This window comes from Asterias amurensis, chromosome 4, assembly GCF_032118995.1.
Source record: "Asterias amurensis chromosome 4, ASM3211899v1".
NCBI lineage: Eukaryota > Metazoa > Echinodermata > Asteroidea > Forcipulatida > Asteriidae > Asterias > Asterias amurensis.
The window spans coordinates 11,530,218-11,552,117 of NC_092651.1; the positions used below are offsets into that span (position 1 = coordinate 11,530,218).

The 21,900-nt window shown below is 37.8% G+C and overlaps 1 protein-coding gene across 6 annotated transcripts in view; it reads left to right on the forward strand.

The window, feature by feature from the left end:
* The window catches only part of LOC139936624 (E3 ubiquitin-protein ligase MYCBP2-like), a 242,586-nt gene that overhangs the window by 137,698 nt on the left and 82,988 nt on the right, over positions 1-21,900 (forward strand). For 5 of the 6 annotated variants that reach the window (XM_071931474.1, XM_071931471.1, XM_071931472.1 and 2 more), the window contains 7 exons: positions 56-178; positions 615-722; positions 1,308-1,475; positions 12,830-12,927; positions 13,339-13,504; positions 15,259-15,519; positions 15,949-16,107. In XM_071931474.1, coding sequence (XP_071787575.1) covers positions 122-178; positions 615-722; positions 1,308-1,475; positions 12,830-12,927; positions 13,339-13,420 — 513 coding nt within the window. In that variant the 5' untranslated portion in view covers positions 56-121 and the 3' untranslated portion in view covers positions 13,421-13,504; positions 15,259-15,519; positions 15,949-16,107. The remainder of the gene's footprint in view (positions 1-55; positions 179-614; positions 723-1,307; positions 1,476-12,829; positions 12,928-13,338; positions 13,505-15,258; positions 15,520-15,948; positions 16,108-21,900) is intronic. The other variant, XM_071931476.1, reaches the window with a different exon arrangement.

Here is a 21,900-nt window from a genome sequence, read left to right on the forward strand (position 1 = left end):
GAAACTATAAATACATGATGAACTTAAGGGTACACCCATGTGCAAATCTTTTTAGTGGGAGTGTTGGCTCTGAACAGAGCCGCTGTACTCTGCTCGTCGTCAAGAGAATGCAGGACTACCGATGGTGATGGAGCTTGTGAGTTGGTTGCTGGCTGGATGTGCAGGTAACCTTATTCCGGTAAGCATAATTTTGCTGGGCTTAGCTATTTTGTTGTGTTTAAACAGCTCTATGAAAATGGTGCTGGTCCAAAGACAACAATTAAAAGTAGTTTTATAAGACATGAAGGTTTGCATGGTGGAATGATAATGAGATATATTTTTGCGGTGACATGTAGATAAATCTCTTTTGATAAAAACGCCTTTTGCACATTTGAGAGCGAAATTTGATAAAGACGCATGTATATTCTTTCCCTGATGGTGGGACGAGTATAGAGTCCAACTGTTGAGTCCTCCCATTCCTCTCACAACCGCCATCAATCAAAAGAGATTTATTTAGATGGTATCATCGCAAATATGTTTCATAATTTTAAAAATGCATTTAATAATGCATTGATGTTATTATGTATTCAATGCATTCAATGTTAATGTTGGTTGTTTCTCCCTGGTTTCTTCAGGCTTATTACGGAGGTGAAGCTCGCTGCGATCAAGAGGTTGGGATACAGGGTGACTATGACCCAACTGAGTTAGTGTGTGGAGCATGCTCAGATGTATCCAGGGCTCAGGTAGGGGGTTTTACACCAAAGTTTTATTTCTTGTTTTTATGTATTGTTTAGCCCGGGGAGACCAACACTGCTTTTTTAATGGTGCCCAGTGAGACAATGCATTAAGCACAGACCCGAATAAGGGGAAAATTCCCCCCCTCCCCACATACAAATACAAAGACAGCTGTATTGAGCCAAAAGCATGATAAAGAACAAAGGGTCAAAATAACTGTTGAGATAATTGTAGAATTACTGATTACATAGTTAACCGTTTCATGGATTATTTATTTGAGTATTAATTTGATCATATGGACACATTTATTGTTCATTCATTTGTGAATGTCAACCACCCCAAAACAAGGTCACAATAGCATCCTCAAGCGTCCTCTTTCCAAATCAGAAAACTGTGGGCGTACGGTCTCTATTTTTTGTGTTACAACTAGTTTTAATTACGACAAATAGAAGAGTTAATACAACATTTAGGGAATTTCACCTAACAAGATATGAACAATTTTGAATAAAACATTTTGCAAACAATGTTTTGTTTATCAAACCAAATTCCTCCTAACTAATGCTCCATCTTTTTTCCAATTTGTTTGACCCCAGATGTGTCCAAAGCATGGGACAGATTTCCTGGAGTACAATTGCCGCTACTGCCGTTCAGTTGCTGTGTTCTTCTGCTTTGGTCGACCACACATTTCTGCAATGCTTGCCACGATGACTTCCAAAGGATCACCAGCATTCCAAAGCCAGATCTTCCTCACTGCACTGCTGGTAAGAGTGTACTGGGGTTGGATAGGGAAGGATAGGGGGTGGAACATGAGTGATAGTTGAAGTGTTGGTCGCTCCAACCCTTCAACTATGGATCCATAGAGAATTAAGCCTGGTTCATACTTTCTGTGAATGTAAAGCGTTTTTGATGTCTCATGGCTGTTTTTGCACCCAATGTTTCACACTATTTGAACACAATTCATCTGTTGCGATTAATTTGTTGCAGGAAATATGAACCAGGCTTCATACTTGAAGGGTTGGGGTGGATGGTTTGATAGGGTTTGAGTTGGACTGAAGATTGTTGGGAAAATTTCATGGTACATAAAATTATATGCACTGCATGTATCTGAAATCTGATTGCCTTGTGATTTACTGACATGTCAGCTCAAAGACTTTGTCTGTTAAAAAAAAGTTTGCAGCTGCCAACATGTTCCCACATCTTAAGAGCTCATCTGCCATCCTGCCAGCCTAACAGTGGTGGAATCTCTCAAATGCTAGAAGAAAGTTATTGCAAATCATTTCTGAGAAAATAGAATTAGCTGTTGCAAACTGCTTACCAACCCAAAGGATCTGTGGTATAAGTGCAAAAGTTAGTTATTGACCCGACACTTCGAGACAGACTCTGCTAGGGTCAAAACGTCAGACCATTAACTATGTTTTGAAATCATTTCTTTATCAGATGTGTACCAGCAGTCGTTGCAAAGCAAACTTGCAATTTGGGGAGTTTTTATATTAATGGACATTTATACAGCTAGCATCTCTCAGTATTGTATTGCAGTAGTTGAGTATATTTCGTTAGAGACTCTCTTAAATGCTTTCTCTGAAGAGGGTAGGCTTAACACTTTTAGTAAACTATACGCTGTGCTTTTTGTTAAGAGCTTAGTGGAATTAAAAAAAAGTTGTTTCGGGTACCAAGAAAAAGAGTTTAGCTATTTAGTATAGTGTCCGCACAAAAGAACATTGACAAAAAAAAAACATATAAAAATGATGTTATACAATCGAGCCATGTAAAATCGACTTTTGAGATGGACTATGGCCATGTCCGAAACAATGACTTCTGCTACAGCTACGGCTAGAGTGCGCACCTTTGCCTATTCTTCAACACTGTCAGCCACACTGATCTAGCCACAGCAGTAGCCGAAGTCACCGTTTCGGACACAGCTTAAGGCTGGACTTTCAAATTAGGATCTGCATGATGTCACTCGATATTAGTGTGTACAAACTGCTCAAGTAGTTCCATTAGAATTAAAGACATTCCTGCCAGAATTTTACGCCAAACCGATTGCTTTTTTGTTTACATGATGACTACTATGTTTGCTGCATATCAGTCATCAGAACGTTGGAATGATAAATCAGGAATGCGTTAAAATAGGCACTTATACTGTCTGCACAAAGTGCTTGATTTACAGCATTCAGAAAGAGTTAGGTTAGGACTAGTCCTTGGAGATATTAAAAACTTAAGGCTAGTCCTAAGTGAGGATGAGTAACTCAACCTATTCTCGAGATAAAAGAAGTCTTAACTTGTGAAATCCACCCCTGGTCACTTAAGACGGGTACAGGTGTAGATACAGAAGGCCGCAAAACAGTTTGTCGACGAACCTTCAGGGAACCATTCCCAAACCTATTCACATTGGGGAGGTCGACAAATTTTCATATCTGCACAATTCCAAAGAAAAGCAGCCAAATTTACTAAGCATAGAAAATCTTTGCTTTGCAGATAGACAGGTTACTAGCTCCCTAAAATGCCATGTGATTGTATATTGCTTGTGATCGGTTCCCTGCTTACAGTTGCTTAGCAACATTTGTTCCTGCTAAGCACAGTTAACATGTGGATGTGTGTGTTTGTACATTGATGCCCCTTTCTGTTCATCTATTTGGGAGACTATATCTATGTCCTTCTTTATACAACCTGTCAGAACAATTGCCAGTGTGTAAGTTGTACGGTTTAAAATGTGGACGAGTGGTGTGGGAAGTTGAAACAAAAAGCAGGAATTGAGAAAGTGTAAATATCAAATAAACGAACATATAAATGAAGACATTTCAGACAGTGACTTGTTGTATTGTTATTCAGAAAGAGTAGGGTATAGACCTTTATCATGGTGCAGCCATGTTGAAGTTTTCCCCTTGACGTCAATGTAACCAAACCGAGGCTTGGTGAACAAACCAGTCTGGTTCCTATTTGCAAAATTGTTATTATCATTCATAACTGTTATTCGATACAAGAAACATGACCAATATGGAGACAGCATGGTAAAGGTCTATTGTTCTTGGATATACAATTATAAAGCACCACTACATGAAGAACTACATCACACATTCCATCGTCTATAAACAGTTCTGAACAAAATAAACCACTGGAGAAACTGATTGGGTAACTTTGTAACTTTCTAAATGATTTGGGGGTTTGAACAACCATATTTATACACTTCTTGAATTTGCATGAAGAGCTCGTTAGCTAAACAAATTTATTTGATACAAATCTTTATACTTGGCATGAAGGACAATGTGGTGCAATCATTTCAGTGACTAATTATTCGTAAAATTTGGCCAATCGCAGTCTGGCTAGACGTTGACCTGTAATTAGCTGGACAGGTTTGGACACTGGCCTTTTAGCTCATTCCACCAGTGATTAAACTATGGTGCAATTCTTATCAAATGTGGGGTTTTATGTTTAAATTTCTGTTTGTGTGTGGGAAGTAATTGGTAACGTGGTCTATCGACTAATCACAGCTGTGTCTCACCTAATCACAGCTGTGTCTTTTGAAGAAACCCAATGATTTTGAGTAAACTTTTACTCATTGTTTATCATCAATCTGGGGAAGGGGGAGGGGGGAAGATACATGAAAAATAACATGGAAGTCTCTTGTCCCTGAAAAAAGTTTGTGTAATTTATCAATTTCTTCAGGGGCTATGGAAATAATTGTGGCCTTGTGTCTGGTAACCAGTTTCTGTTAAGCTATACTTTCTGTGCTTAGCAAGTTTTCGTGCTTACAGGCAAAACAAAGAAAGGCTAGATTTGTGAACAAAAATAGTAGGTGCATACATGTACATTTGCGGGTGATGCATCGCCAAAATTGCCAAGAATTTTGAGACCGTTAATTGTAAATAGCGCCCTCTGTTGATGGACTATTACAACCAGCCTTCGGAGCCTCACAGCAGAGAATACATGAGCTTAGATAAATACGAATACTTGGCAAAAACCATTGGATTATATAATATAGTACCGGTATATTGTTGTGACTGTATGCTTAACAGCAATTAGTTCCCTAGAAATTAAAGAAGGCAGAATTTTTTAGTGAGATGCATTAAAAACCACAAAAGTTTCATTCCCAGACAACCGTTGGCGTCTAAGATTTTATTTGTTACAAAGTATTACTACTTGAATATACATTCCTTTAACTGATACAACATTGTTGTACTTATTTTTAGAAATTATATAAATTGACTTGCTTTATTATGCCCTTATTATTGTGTTGTGATGTGGGCAGCCTATCATAATAATGGTTGTCACCTTATTTATTTGGCATAATCAAAACACCAGCGCGTGCATATTGTACGATTGACACTAGCAATTGAATCGAAATTAAGATTTGTAGGTAAAGAAAAGTAGGTCTACCTTTCTGTTTTAGAGGCTTGTGTGTGGATTACATGTAATAGGCTATCTCAACATGCCCAATCCTATTCAACATCCAAAAAAGCTAACGGACGACATTTTGCACACCTGCACATTCCTTTACATAATTGTTGTTCTAGTATGCAAATCAGGAAAACTTGACATCAAGCCAAAGTTGTTGTCACCCACGTGTGTGTATGAGATGTGACAGCATAAGTGAGCAATGGGCGGGGCTTATTTTCCACTTGCCTTTCTAGGCATTCGATAGGCCGAAATTCGGCATACCAGCGATAACGGAACGGGTTTCCTTTATTTTATGCAAACATGCGGTTTGTCGAATTGCTCACTTTTTGGAAGAGATGCCATTTTAGAAAAGTGTCAGCTCAAACAGGGTGTGTGTGCTGCAGCTGTAGTGCTTTAAACGCACGTGGGTTTGTTTTGGAGAAAGCTGAATGTTTATGTGACTCGGACCCGTCTACCTCCATGTTCGGACTGTTGTTCCACCTTTCCACCACCGGCCTGGGGACATTTTTATTCTCTTTGGAATGAATTTGTGGCTCACATTTGGGCGAACATTCTGTGTTGAGTTTGCAACCGGCTTTGAGAGTTCTACACGAAGTCGGCCAGTGCCCTTGAGAACAAGACAACGAACGTCTGCAACTTGAACTTACAAAACAAACTGTCGACCGACTTCATTGTGGAACTCTTGGCTGTGCGAATTCCACGGAACTTAGCCTGAAGACTGTAGCCAACAGTTAGACTAACTTCACTGGCCTCATATAGGCCAAGAACCGCAGGATGGGGGCCATCTATTTTCTACTCTTTGGAACAGATTTATTGCTCAAATTTGGGCGACAATTCTGTGTTGAGTTTGCAAACCGGCTTTGAGAGTTCTGCAACGTCGTTGTGGAACTCTTGGCTGTGCGAATTCCACGGAGTTTTGCCCGAAGACTGTAGCTGTAGCCATACGACCACTGGCCAGGGGAGCACGGAGACGGACGACATGACCGGGCGGAGACACGAGTCAGCAGTTTCGACAAGACCTCAGTCGTAGTGGGAGCGTTTCAGCAAGGGCAAGTAGTGTTCGTTCATGCGAATTTTCTTCCCAAAGATCAAAACTAGAAATAAACATGAACTTCAAATACTTCAGACATGATCTTTTGGAAGAATTTCAGAGAGGACGGTGATAATTCAGTTTGTCTAATGAGCGATTAGTACTTCAATTGAACTGATTTTTCCTTTGTTCACCGAACTCTTCACACTTGGTATATGAACTCTAATCAAGGAAATGTGGACTAAACTTCTTCTATTTTACCAAACTTTTCAAACCTTGGTAGGCCTATAATGAACTCTGTGCCTAACCAAGGAAATGTAAACTGAACTCTTTTTTTTTACTTTTTGATACTAAACTCTTATGAACTCAAAGTGCCTGAAATTATGAATCTAAAAACTCTACTCTGTAACATGTACTGACTATTATCATGTGAAGAGACTTTCTTCAATGAACAAAGTTCAACCCTTGTATGCCGTGTGTCTGCTGTGTTGTCTATGGATTGACTCTGTGTGTGTGTTTTGTCTATGGATATGTGATGTGTGCTTCGCCAGTGTCTACCAGTCTATGGAAGAGATGAACACATCATCAGTTGGGTAAGCTCATTCATTTCAAGATTCAATGGATGGAGGTAAGCGAAGAACTAACAATTTCCTCCCAATATTCTCCTCATTTTTTTCATAAAAAAACCCCAAACATAATATAGGTGCTGGTTGATGTTGGTCAACGTTAATTTACCTTCCTTTGTGATGATGCCACTATGGCATCTAGTTCTAATGGTCTGTCTTGTATTGCATATGGTCGTAGCCAGTGATGCAAACAATAAGTTTTATTTTTGGGCAGAAGTTTTCTTGGGCTGTGAAGGACCAGTGTTTGACATGTTAAGTTTCTTAAATACTGGCATAATAATAAAAAGCCAAAGAAGTTTTGCATTTTTTTTATTAATTGTGGAAACACGAACTCCCCACATCATTTCTTTTACCACCTTTGGTATATGAAAATTAATTTTAATGACATCAACAAACACTCTCTTAATTAGGTCTTTGTTTGTTAAAGCTAAATGGTTTTCTCTTCAAACACATATATTAAAAATCTTTACTCGTGGACCTTTGGAAAACTTAGCTACATACATGTACCACATCAAGTAGAACGACTAATCAGACTGCTCTGACATAAACAACCTGATTAATTTAGTCTAAAATTAGTCTAAAATAGAAACCATCTTAAGTTTGCAAGGAGTAGCAAGAAGTCACATTTATAAGCAGTAAGGGTGCCCTCTATTGTCAGACAAGTAAATAAATGATTAATAAGTCAGTTCTACCACAAAAATAAACTTCATATATATAAAATCATATATATCAGATATCATGTATCAACATGCCTAAGTTTGTAATGAGTCGTGGGAATTGGAATTAGCATCAAACACCTCCTTTAAAGTCAAAACTGAAAGAAATAATAATGTTCTGCCATGAGCTCTTAAAATTTGCTTTATATCTTGTAACCAATGCTTTTGCATCTGTTTTTATGTATTTATGATTGATAAATACTTCAAAAAGTTTGTAATGAGTAGGCTTACTGAGAATATATATATATATATATGAGCACTCCCTCTATTGTCAAAATGATGAAAGTTCTGCCATAAGAATGAACTTAAGTTATAGGCACTGTATGCCTATCATGTATGCTTGCATGCCTTGTTTAATGTAAAGGATATACATTTATCTTTTGATACATTTTAGTCTAGTAGACACAGTTTGTAAAGAGTAGCAGGAAGTAGCGCTAGGATGACCACGCCCTCTATTGCCAGAGTGACAAATGAATAAATTAGGCCATTTTGTGTCCGTGTTTAGGGTTAAGTTGAAAAAGTTTGTAATGAGTTTGTAATGAATACCTGGAATATTTAACATGAGCACCCCCTCTATTGTCAGAATGACAAAAGTTCTGCCGTAAGAACAAAGTTCTAGGGCCTATATCATGTATGGTTGCACGCCTGTGCTTTGTGTTAAGGCTAACATTTATCTTAGTGATAAAGAATAGTATTATTACTCCAAATTAGGTCATTGAAATTAAATTAATGGTGTATATCGTGTTTACTTGCGTGTCAAAGTTGGTGCAAAGACTAGCTTTTATCTCTCAAAACACACTTAACAAGAGTACTATTACCCAATTAATTAAGACTAGTTTAATCTAGTAGACACCACCATATTTTGTTGGAGTTTGCATGAGCATCAAGCATTAGCCACTCCCTTTCTGCCATGAACTCCAAAAACATTTGGTTCTAGGATCATGTATGCTTGTGCATCTGTGCTTATGTTAAGGCTAGTGATTATATTTGATAAATACATCAAAGAGAATACTTAAAAGTTATTTAACCTGCAGTACTTGCAGTTTATCCCACATAAATTGACGGAAATATACCACCAGGATTTAAATTGAACACTTGAGTAAATGGGGAATTCCTTAAAGGCAGTGGACACCATTGGTAATTACTCAAAATAATTGTTTGCATAAAACCTTTCTTGGTGACGAGTAATAGGGAGAGGTTGATGGTATAAAACATCGTGAGAAACGGCTCCCTCTGAAGTGAAGTAGTTTTCGAGAAATAAGTAATGTTCCACGAATTTGATTTAGAGACCTCAAATTTATAACTTGAGGTCTCAAAACCAACCATCTAAACGCACACAACTTGGTGTGACAAGGGTGGCTTTTTCTTCTATTATTATTTTGCAACTTCGATGACCGTTTGAGCTCAAATTTTCACAGGTTTGTTATTTGATGCATATGTTGAGATACACCAACTGTGAAGGCTAGTCTTTGACAATTACTAATAGTGTCCACTGCCAGAGATAGTGAAACAAAGATATTATATTTATTCACCTTACAACAGGGTATACATTATCAAGGGGGCAATACGTCAATATTATGTTTTGTCTAGTGAAATTATACTACATGTAGGTGGGACTAAGTGTGGTGATGACCCACTAGGCTAGGGTTCACAGTAAACAGCTGTCAAAGCGAGGACAGTGGCTGGCGCAGTGTTTAGGGGATTCCTACTAGTGGAGCAAGCCCTTGGGATAACAGTCTCTGTGTGTTGGGTTGTTCCTTAACCCAAACAGAGCGAGCTTTCTCTAAACAATCCTCAAGGATCCAATGATCTAATCCAGTCCTCCCTCCTCCAGTCGTCCACTGTTTCTCCTGATGAGATCCAGTAGTTCCTTGGAGTGCATCCCAAGTCTGTCACTTAGATTTGGGCAAAACATGCTCTTTTATATGCTCTACTAAGCCCCTCCCATGATCACTGCTTCATTTACAAAACTCTCCTATTGGCTAAAACAATGTGTAAAGAAAATGGGTAACACAACAAAAAAGTACAGTGACCAAAAGTTTAAACAATACACTCATAAATTCATGACTCTCCAACATGAACCCTGGTCAGTGACTACAACTTTTACAAGTAAATGCATACTCACACACAATATAAAGATACACCATATAGTGTAAAAAGCCCGGTCACACAGGCCCCGATAACGATAACGAGAACGATAACGATAAAAATGCACGCTCGCGATTGGTTGAATTGCTCCACGCAGAATACGCCCACGCTCATTCAAAAAATTTTTTTTTTTTTTTATAAAAAAAAAAATCAGAAATTTAATTGTGGACAAAAAAGTGTTCCAAAATGCATCAAAAACCTCTTCATAATAATTAAAACTAACATGAGGTACACAGAATATGTTGATGGTTAATGTGGATGTACGATTGTGTCAGATTATTTCCGTCAAAACTAACCAAAAAATGACTAAAAAAGATGTCCAAAATCCTCTGCTCACTTGCTCTGCCTGTTGTGTCTTCGCTAGTGGAGCGCATTTAACGAGTTTGCTAAGTGAATCGGGAAAAACTTGTGCGCAATAAGCGTTTTGCGCTCTGCCGAATTTTAGTTGAACCTGCTGGAAGAGCAAAAGCGTGCACAATCTACAAATTTGTGCTCTGTTTGTACAAAGTTTGTACAAAAAAATAATGATTCTGATAAACTGCGTGCAATCTGAAGATTGTGCAAACATTGTAGATTGTGTTTTTTGTACACACGAGCGTGATTTAGCAATGCATGATGTTAATTTTAATTTTTTTTCCCGGTCTGGCCCCAATGCGTGAGAAAATGGTTGCTGTGCATGTGAGCGTGAGACAGAGCCCAAATGCGTGAGTCTCACACCTAATGCATGGGACTTGGTAGGTCTGCAATTCAAATGAGACACTACACAACCATACACACACAAATCGTCGGTCGCACCACTAACTGACCTAACTCGTTCACTGTTTTAAAAACGTGTTCAGAGAAAATCACGATTGAAGTTGCACTACTTTTGAAACTGCTGTTTCGGAGTCTGCTTACCAATTGTAATGTATTATTTTATGACGAAAACAAAGCTGAATACTTTATTCATACAGAACTATCAATGTGTTTTAATCCCTAAAACTATTTTAATAAGTAATTAATTCCTAAACAGATAGGTCACTTTGTGAAATTGAAAATTTCATTTTTGCCTGCAGCGCGCTGTGTACAAACCAATGCGTAATAGAGACCTATCGAGATAGGTCACTTTGTGAAATTACTACGCTCCCCCGTTAGGTCACTTCGTGGTGCGAAAATTTGCACGCGCGCCATAATCGCGCGCGCTGTAGCACATAGTTTAACCATTGGTAAAGCGACGTATCTAGATAGGTCACTTTGTGAAATGACAAAATGGCAAGTCCAGCGATGCGTCATTTATACTAATTAGTATAATTACCAAACTATTACATATTAGGCACTGAAACTTGCTGATAATGTTAACAGCATTGACTTTGTCAATAATTTGTTTTAAAACAAATTTGCGAAAATGTGTGATTTTGTGTCAGTTAGGTCAGTTCGTGGTGCGACCGACGAAATGGGAAACTACACAACCATACAAAATTAAGGGGTAACTACACAACCATACACAATTAAGGGGTAACTACACAACCATACACACGTCAATGGGACACTACACAACCATACACACGTCAATGGGACACTACACAACCATACACAAGTCAATGGGACACATCACAACCATACACCAGTCAATGGGACACTTCACAACCATACACAAGTCAATGGGACACTTCACAACCATACACAAGTCAATGGGAATTGACACAACCATACACCAGTCAATGGGAAACTATACAACCATACACAAGTCAATGGGAAACTACACAACCATACACAAGTCAATGGGAATATACACAACCATACACAAGTCAATGGGAAACTTCACAACCATACACAAGTCAATGGGACACTTCACAACCATACACAAGTCAATGGGACACTTCACAACCGTACACAAGTCAATGGGAATATACACAACCATACACAATTCCAGAGATGCCAAGTCCAGAGGCCAGCTGTGCGTGAGATTTTTCAAAGCTCAAAGGTTACGTCATCCTTGTGTATGGATCGACAGTGAGTACTAGCGTGTCTGTATGACCAAGCAAAACATCTGTCTCTCGCATCTCTCTGCTGGCGGCCTTACCTTTATTTAGTCCCTGATAGTGCCGGTCCCCGGTGTTTCCCTTCGTCGAAAAGTTCCAAGTGGACATCAGAAGAGAACAAGTTTTTAGTACCACTTTTTGAAATTAACGCAGGTTTATGACAACGAACATGTTTTGTTTTTAACCAAGAAAGTGGCACATAAACACAGCTAGCTACACACACAGGACCGAGAATTAACACCAAAGTTTGGGTTCGAAAAACTAGGTTGCACTAGTTCCTTCCCTCAACAACTTTATTGAACAGTGATAAGATCAAGCCAAATGTATTGGTACCAGACTAATTTTTGATTGAAAAACACTTTTGTTAAAGTAACATGAGCATGTGTGAAGGCTACGACTTCTCAACTATAGTTGTGAGATATTTCCAATTTAAATTTCACTCTCGAAAATAATTTGAAGCGTGTAATATTTGTTTCTTGATCGAGGACAGACGAATCAGAACTTCAGCTGGCACAGAAATGGAATTGCATGCTGTGGCCAAGGATATGAAGTGATTTGGCCGTATTTGTTGGGCTACATGATGACCGTGAGGTCCATATAGCGGATCGAAACCCTGTGGAAAACGCATGCACAATGTAATGAGCTGGAACTAGCCATGGGGTGGGGGGGGGGGGCGCCGATGCAAGACCCAATATTCTACCTCATGGGCTAGTTTAGTCCGCTGGATGATAATAAACTCACTGTGAATGCAAGCCCATTTTGGATTAAGTCATTTTTATCTTTTGGACACCTGCGGTGCTTTGAATAAGGGTTAGTTTAACCATGGAGGTAGAAATCTCCATGGTTAAACTCCTCCTCTAAACCTACCAATGAAGGTGGCTAGAAGTCATTAAAATAAAAACACATAAATATTGTTAAATCCCAGACAGCCAGTCTGGACACATGGTGTTCTGGGTGGCAATTGTAATTGGGATGGGCTGTGTGTGAAAATGAGAGGCCCTGCGAAGTACAAGCTTACATTAGCCATGAACTGTCGGAAATTGTCAGACTCTGGTGTGTCTAGCCTCAGGCAAAGATTATAGTTGTTAAATCAAATGAGATTCAAGTGCAACCATTATTAGCTAGATTGTAAAGGATACCAGTTGGTAAGGTTAATCTTTTTTTTTCTCCTATTTGCAGAGGATTGACTGGGACGGGTGCTGCGTTGGATCTAAAGCTTATCACCTCTCTACTTCAAGATGTGCCGTAGCATGTGCCGCAGCAGGAATATGGATCAGGTACATGTAAGCTACTTTATAGGTTGATGCCAAACTGGTTAAATTATACTTTAAAAGTAGATCTTTTTGCTTCACCAACAAACGCCTTAAACAGGGATAATCCATGTGCCGTTCAGCCATCCAGCAATTCATGGCAGAGTTTCAGATTATGGGCCTAAACAATACCTTCGGTCAAGTGTCCTATTTGATTTGAGTTATGTAAGTTGTTAATTGTTAATGGAAGAAAAAACACCCTTGTCAAACACCAGTCTTCTCACTTGGTATATCCCAATAATGCATAAATTAACATATAAAATAACAAACCTGTGAATGCAAACATGTCATGGTTCTAGTATTAACTTCAGACCAAATTTCAACAGTGATGTTTTTTCTCTTTCTAATCCTGTAGAGTACGTTTCACAAAAAGTGTAGAATTATTGTTTTTTCTTTAGCTTTGTCCGAGATCAAGAGAAGACACAAGATCAAGAGAAGACACACAGGTAGAAGATCATGAAGTACCAGACTATTTCTCATGGAAGAAGCTAAATCTTGCTCTAACATCTGATGAACTCAAGTGAGTCCAGAAACAAGTCTATAAGTGAGTCATAATGTTAATGTAAATGTTTTACTTAAAATCTTCTGGCGGAGATCTTACCCCAAGTTCGTAGTCAGAAGTTGGAATCCATTGAAGGCTGCAGTCATGAGGTTTCATACTTAAAGCGGGCCCGGACCCCATGCTATAAATGGTATGTCCCCCCAGAGTAGAGAAGAATTGACGCCCCTGGTTTGTTGGAACATAGCTGTCGATGCTGTTTAAAAAAGAAAAACTTTTGTAGAATATTTAGTGCTGTATTTCCTTTTTGTTTTTGTTAAATGAAATGCAATATGGGGTTACTATTTTTTTAAATTGCTGAAACTATCCCGCCTCCAAAAGGTTCATTTAAGTGCCAAATAATGGCTCAGAATGCACGACTAGAGCATCTAGGAGCCCAACAAAATCTGGGGCCCTTAAACGGGCTGCGGACCCCACGCCATGGCTTGGCATACCGTGTCTCTGGCAAAACCCAGCACCCCTTGGAATAAAGTGCTCTTGTGGGCCCAGAGGTTTCATACCTCACCCTGAGGAAAATCATGTTTTTCCCTGACAGCTTACCTGTCTTGCATCAAGTAAAGCCTTTTAGGAGACAAATGTTCTGGTGAGTGTCGTGGCTGAGCGGTTAATAGCACCGAATTCAAACTCTGGTGTTTCTCAACAGCAGAGTGTGGGTTCGACTCCCCAGCCGTGACACTTGTGTCCTTAAGCAAGACACATAACCATTGCTTAGTTCTTCGGATGGGACGTAAAGACGTTCCATGTGTTGTGTAAACGCATGTAAAAGAACCCAGTGCACTTATTGAAAAGAGAAGAGGTTTGCCCCGGTGTTCCTGGCTTGATTGGCAGCATTTCGCGACACAGCACCTTGTAAACCATTACACGGTGCTTAAAGGAACACGTTGCCTTGGATCGGTCGAGTTGGTCTTTGAAAAGCGTTTGTAACCGTTTTTTATAAAATGCATATGGGTAGAAAGATGTTGTAAAAGTAGAATACAATGATCCACACAAACATGCCTCGAAATTGCGTGGTTTTTCTTTTACCTCGTCGACTAACACGTCGGCCATTTATGGGGGTCAAAAGTTTGACTCCCATAAATGGCCGACCATGTTAGTTCGCACAGTAGAAGGAAAACCACGCAATTTCGAGGCAAACTTGTGTGGATCATTGTATTCTACTTTTAAAACATCTTTCCAACCATATGCATTTTATAAAAAACGGTTACAAACGCTTTTGTTTTGACCAACTCGTCCGATCCAAGGCAACGTGTTCCTTTAAGGATTAGGTCTTATATCTCAAAAATCGCCCCACTCCTTGCAGTAATAATACCTGGCGCTTTGTATCCTTTGGCAAAAGGCGCGTTATAATCAGTTATTATTATTTATTATTATTATTTTGTTTGGGGTTCAAATGTTAAAGCGCCCCTGTACGCCAGAGGTTGTTCAAGGGAAGGTGTACATTTGGTGATCACTCTAAAGTTAATTGCAATTAAACCCTTGGTTAGAAGCCTTTATCAGTGTTTGTGGAAAAAATGATCCAGAGAAACGTTACACTGTGAAGTAATGCAGAAAATGATCTGCCTTGATAAAATGTTTTCAGTAGTCCGTTCTGTATCATTTTGATAAAATTAATGAACATTTTTGACCCAAAATCTGAAAATGTTTTGATGCCGGCATGACAGATTTTAAAAAATTTTTACTAAAAATTACTCAAAGTTCTCAATAAATCTCAAATTATTTCTTACATACCCTTTCCACAGCGATTGTGTTCAGTATTCCGTTCTGTATCATTTGAAAACTTCATCCCTGTGCCACTGATGGGTGACTGAATTTCACTGGGTACTTCTCAAAAGTTTGTCTGTCTTCATGCCTACCGACTTCCCTTGATCTCATCAGCGAGTCAACCTTTAAGAGACAAACACTCTCTCTGTTTTACTGGAAACATTTTCAGCGTTGGAGAGTTTGGTCAGCCAACACTCAATAGCAGGCAGTGTTCAGCATTTTTGTTGTTGGAGATTTTGGTAAAGTGTTAGCCCACCCTCTCAACCATCGAAATGGTTGACAACAATAACATTTAGATGACTTGTAAAACTGTGTGAACTGAAAAGTGAAATTAAATTGGTACAAGAAGTATTGTGTACTAGATACAGGCTTGAAATACTAGCATCGCACACTTTGGAGTGTTACACTTGAAATGTAATTGTACCAACATTTAAGACAATCTGTATTATCAAAATCTTAACACATTGAACTCACTTTGAGATATCGTAGGTACTTCCTGATTGCATTATTGAAATATACAGGATGTAATTCATCCTTTAAACAAATTATTTGATCTTTCCTAAACAAAATCATTGGTTTTTAAGTAAAGCTTGGTCAGAAATCAGTGTAAGAATTCATTCTGAACTGTTATTATAACACTGTTAGGTCATTTTCCCTACAAACTGCAGGTGAAAGCTGAGACAGGACAGTTGCCACCTCTACACCCTACTCCTCTTCTTCCCACCCTGCAATCTTGCCTGCACCATTCCACTTGTACTACTTGCTGCTCTCCATTTAGTCCAAGAGTCTCTGCGCCTCTGATGATGCATATGTCGTATAGCCTTAAGGTAATCCATGCTTACTTTTCTTTGCTTTCTCTGCTAGTAATCTTGATTATATATGCACATGTAATAACTCTTTTTCCCCATAAAAAGCAGAAGTCTTTGCAAATACTTTCAACAATGGCAACCAATGAGACAACACTTGGTTGATTTTGTCTTCCAATATTTAACTGGAACCTACCATAGAGGAAGTTTAATAGAGAACTTCACAAAAATCCAATTATATCTTGAACTTTTACTCATTAACATAGTCAGCACTGATAACATGTCTTCAGTAGTCTATTCTGTGTCGTTTGAAACCACAAAATCACCGAAAATTGTCTGACCCTAAATCTGAACATTGTCCCATGCCCGCATGGCAGATGTTTTCAGATTTTTTACTAAAAACTCAACATCAACAAATTCTCAATGTGTCTCCAACTTTGGTTGATTGACTCAGTCTGCACTTATGAAATGTCTTCAGTAAACTGTTCTATTTCATTTGAAAACATAAAGACACCAAAAGTTGTTTGACCCCCAACTCTGAAAATTTGCCCATGCCAGTATTGTTCTCAGTAGTTGTCACAAAGCCGTGTTATCCCAAATACCAAATATCAAAACTAAAGAAAACTGTTCCTCCAAGCACACCACAAAATTACAAATAAACGGTGACTTGTGAATTAGTGCGTTTTATGCTAACTTATTTATTTACAATTGAGTATTTACACTTGGACCAATTTAACAAAGGAAAATAAAGTACAAATAAATTATTAAATTACGATGTCACAAATCAGTTCAACAATAATCCTTCAAAGTCTCGACGACTATTGGGCCATAAATTACTCTTCTGGCTTCCACTGCCCACTGCCTGCAATATAAGTTTGTTTCAAGTTTACATCACCAATCCTTCTCATCATTAGGCCCGGGAGTCTCTCCGGAGTCTGGACCGTCTGTCCTCTGCTGCACTGCCCTTGCATCCACCAAATTATTTATCTATCAGCTAAACAGCTATCGCTATACCCCTTGGCTATCGCCAAATACGACTGCAATGCTTCGGCTATCGCGACTACATTAATACTTTAGGCTATCGCCAAACAATACTAAGCTATCGCCCAACATGACTCCACTACTTTAGGCTAGCGCCAATCGCTTCTTAGGCTAACATCCAACTGTGCTAATGCACTCCTCGAGATGCTGGACGGATCTGAACCTAAGACATTCCACTGCCCATAAAGTTCCCAATACATTACTATGTAAGAAATAACTTACAAATGGAACCCTGTTAATACCATATATGGTCAATGAGGTAGCGCAAAGCCCCAAACTTACGTTTTAGCTGTCTAGACATGTCCTGCTCTTAATCAAATAATACCATAAACTACAGAGCCCTCTTGTGACAGTAGTCCTTTCTGTATCATTTCGAACCATAAACTCACCCAAAATGTTTTGTAAAGCCGGCATCACTGTTTTTTCTGATGAATCTAAAAAAAGTTGTTGTTTACCCAGTCTGGGCTGATGAAATGTATTGAGTAGTCCAAACTCTGTATCATTGAGAACCATCAAACCAAAGGAAATTTGTTGACCCCAAATCGGAAATTTTTTACCATACCCGCTTGGTCGATTTTTTTTCATTTCGTACCCAAAACCCAAACTTAAAAAATTCTCAAAAAATCTCAAGTTTTTGCTCGTTTACCCATTCCACACAGATAAATTGTGTTTTGGCCCAAAAACTCAAACTTACAAAATGCTCAATAAATCTCAAACTTTTGCTCGATTAGCTATCCCACACTGATAAAATGTGTTCAGTAGTCCTTTCTGTATCATTTGAAACTATAAAATCACCGAAAATTTGTTGACCCGAAATCTGAAAATTTTGTGATGCCGGCATCACAGATTTTTTTAATTTTGGCCCAAAAACCCAAACTTACAAAATGCTCAATAAATCTCAAACTTTTGCTCGATTACCCGTCCCACACTGATAAAATGTGTTCAGTAGTCCTTTCTGTATCATTTGAAACCATAAAATCACCAAAAATTTGTTGACCCGAAATCTGAAAATTTTGTGATGCCGGCATCACAGATTTTTTAAATTTTGGCCCAAAAACCCAAACCTCCAAAATGCTCAATAAATCTCAAACTTTTGCTCGATTACCCATCCCACACTGATGAAATGTGTTCAGTAGTCCTTTCTGTATCATTTGAAACCATAAAATCACCCAAAATTTGTTGACCCGAAATCTGAAAATTTTGTGATGCTGGCATCACAGATTTTTTTATAATTTTGGCCCAAAAACCCAAACTTACAAAGTGCTCAATAAATCTCAAACTTTTGCTGGTTTACCCATCCCACACTGATAAAATGTGTTCAGTAGTCCTTTCTGTATCATTTGAAACCATAAAATCACCCAAAATTTGTTGACCCGAAATCTGAAAATTTTGTGATGCCGGCATCACAGATTTTTTATAATTTTGGCCCTAAAACCCAAACTTAAAAAATGCTCAATAAATCTCAAACTTTTGCTCGATTAGCTATCCCACACTGATAAAATGTGTTCAGTAGTCCTTTCTGTATCATTTGAAACCATAAAATCACTGAAAATTTGTTGACCCGAAATCTGAAAATTTTGTGATGCCGGCATCACAGATTTTTTTATAATTTTGGCCCAAAACCCCGAACTTACAAAATGCTCAATAAATCTCAAACTTTTGCTCGTTTACCCATCCCACACTGATAAAATGTGTTCAGTAGTCCTTTCTGTATCATTTGAAACCATCAAATCATCCATAATTTGTTGACCCAAAATCTGAAAATTTTGTGATGCCGGCATCACAGATTTTTTGTAATTTTGGCCCTAAAACCCAAACTTACAAAATGCTCAATAAATCTCAAACTTTTGCTCGATTAGCTATCCCACACTGATAAAATGTGTCCAGTAGTCCTTTTTGTATCATTTGAAACCATAAAATCACCCAAAATTTGTTGACCCGAAATTTGAAAATTTTGTGATGCCGGCATCACAGATTTTTTTATAATTTTGGCCCAAAACCCCGAACTTACAAAATGCTCAATAAATCTCAAACTTTTGCTCGTTTACCCATCCCACACTGATAAAATGTGTTCAGTAGTCCTTTCTGTATCATTTGAAACCATAAAATCACCCAAAATTTGTTGACCCGAAATCTGAAAATTTTGTGATGCCGGCATCACAGATTTTTTATAATTTTGGCCCTAAAACCCAAACTTAAAAAATGCTCAATAAATCTCAAACTTTTGCTCGATTAGCTATCCCACACTGATAAAATATGTTCAGTAGTCCTTTCTGTATCATTTGAAACCATAAAATCACCGAAAATTTGTTGACCCGAAATCTGAAAATTTTGTGATTTTTTTAAATTTTGGCCCAAAAACTCAAACTTACAAAATGCTCAATAAATCTCAAACTTTTGCTCGATTAGCTATCCCACACTGATAAAATGTGTTCAGTAGTCCTTTCTGTATCATTTGAAACTATAAAATCACCCAAAATTTGTTGACCCGAAATCTGAAAATTTTGTGATGCCAGGATCACAGATTTTTTTAATTTTGGCCCAAAAACCCAAACTTACAAAATGCTCAATAAATCTCAAACTTTTGCTGGATTAGCTATCCCACACTGATAAAATGTGTTCAGTAGTCCTTTCTGTATCATTTGAAACCATAAAATCACTGAAAATTTGTTGACCCGAAATCTGAAAATTTTGTGATGCCGGCATCACAGATTTTTTGTAATTTTGGCCCTAAAACCCAAACTTACAAAATGCTCAATAAATCTCAAACTTTTGCTCGATTACCCATCCCACACTGATAAAACGTGGACAGTAGTCCTTTTTGTATCATTTGAAACCATAAAATCACCCAAAATTTGTTGACCCGAAATTTGAAAATTTTGTGATGCCGGCATCACAGATTTTTTTATAATTTTGGCCCAAAACCCCGAACTTACAAAATGCTCAATAAATCTCAAACTTTTGCTCGTTTACCCATCCCACACTGATAAAATGTGTTCAGTAGTCCTTTCTGTATCATTTGAAACCATAAAATCACCCAAAATTTGTTGACCCGAAATCTGAAAATTTTGTGATGCCGGCATCACAGATTTTTTATAATTTTGGCCCTAAAACCCAAACTTAAAAAATGCTCAATAAATCTCAAACTTTTGCTCGATTAGCTATCCCACACTGATAAAATGTGTTCAGTAGTCCTTTCTGTATCATTTGAAACCATAAAATCACCGAAAATTTGTTGACCCGAAATCTGAAAATTTTGTGATTTTTTTAAATTTTGGCCCAAAAACTCAAACTTACAAAATGCTCAATAAATCTCAAACTTTTGCTCGATTAGCTATCCCACACTGATAAAATGTGTTCAGTAGTCCTTTCTGTATCATTTGAAACTATAAAATCACCCAAAATTTGTTGACCCGAAATCTGAAAATTTTGTGATGCCAGGATCACAGATTTTTTTAATTTTGGCCCAAAAACCCAAACTTACAAAATGCTCAATAAATCTCAAACTTTTGCTGGATTAGCTATCCCACACTGATAAAATGTGTTCAGTAGTCCTTTCTGTATCATTTGAAACCATAAAATCACTGAAAATTTGTTGACCCGAAATCTGAAAATTTTGTGATGCCGGCATCACAGATTTTTTGTAATTTTGGCCCTAAAACCCAAACTTCCAAAATGCTCAATAAATCTCAAACTTTTGCTCGATTAGCTATCCCACACTGATAAAATGTGTTCAGTAGTCCTTTCTGTATCATTTGAAACCATAAAATCATCCAAAATTTGTTGACCCAAAATCTGAAAATTTTGTGATGCTGGCATCACAGATTTTTTTAATTTTGGCCCAAAAACCCAAACTTACAGAATGCTCAATAAATCTCAAACTTTTGCTCGTTTACCCATCCCACACTGATAAAATGTGTTCAGTAGTCCTTTCTGTATCATTTGAAACCATAAAATCACCCAAAATTTGTTGACCCGAAATCTGAAAATTTTGTGATGCCGGCATCACAGATTTTTTATAATTTTGGCCCTAAAACCCAAACTTAAAAAATGCTCAATAAATCTCAAACTTTTGCTCGATTAGCTATCCCACACTGATAAAATGTGTTCAGTAGTCCTTTCTGTATCATTTGAAACCATAAAATCACCGAAAATTTGTTGACCCGAAATCTGAAAATTTTGTGATTTTTTTAAATTTTGGCCCAAAAACTCAAACTTAAAAAATGCTCAATAAATCTCATACTTTTGCTCGATTACCCATCCCACACTGATAACATGTGTTCAGTAGTCCTTTCTGTATCATTTGAAACCATAAAATCACCGAAAATTTGTTGACCCGAAATCTGAAAATTTTGTGATGCCGGCATCACAGATTTTTTAAATTTTGGCCCAAAAACCCAAACTTACAGAATGCTCAATAAATCTCAAACTTTTGCTCGATTACCCATCCCACACTGATAACATATGTTCAGTAGTCCTTTCTGTATCATTTGAAACCATAAAATCACCCAAAATTTGTTGACCCGAAATCTGAAAATTTTGTGATTTTTTTAAATTTTGGCCCAAAAACTCAAACTTACAAAATGCTCAATAAATCTCAAACTTTTGCTCGATTAGCTATCCCACACTGATAAAATGTGTTCAGTAGTCCTCTCTGTATCATTTGAAACCATAAAATCACCGAAAATTTGTTGACCCGAAATCTGAAAATTTTGTGATGCCGGCATCACAGATTTTTTTTAATTTTGTCCCAAAAACCCAAACTTACAAAAT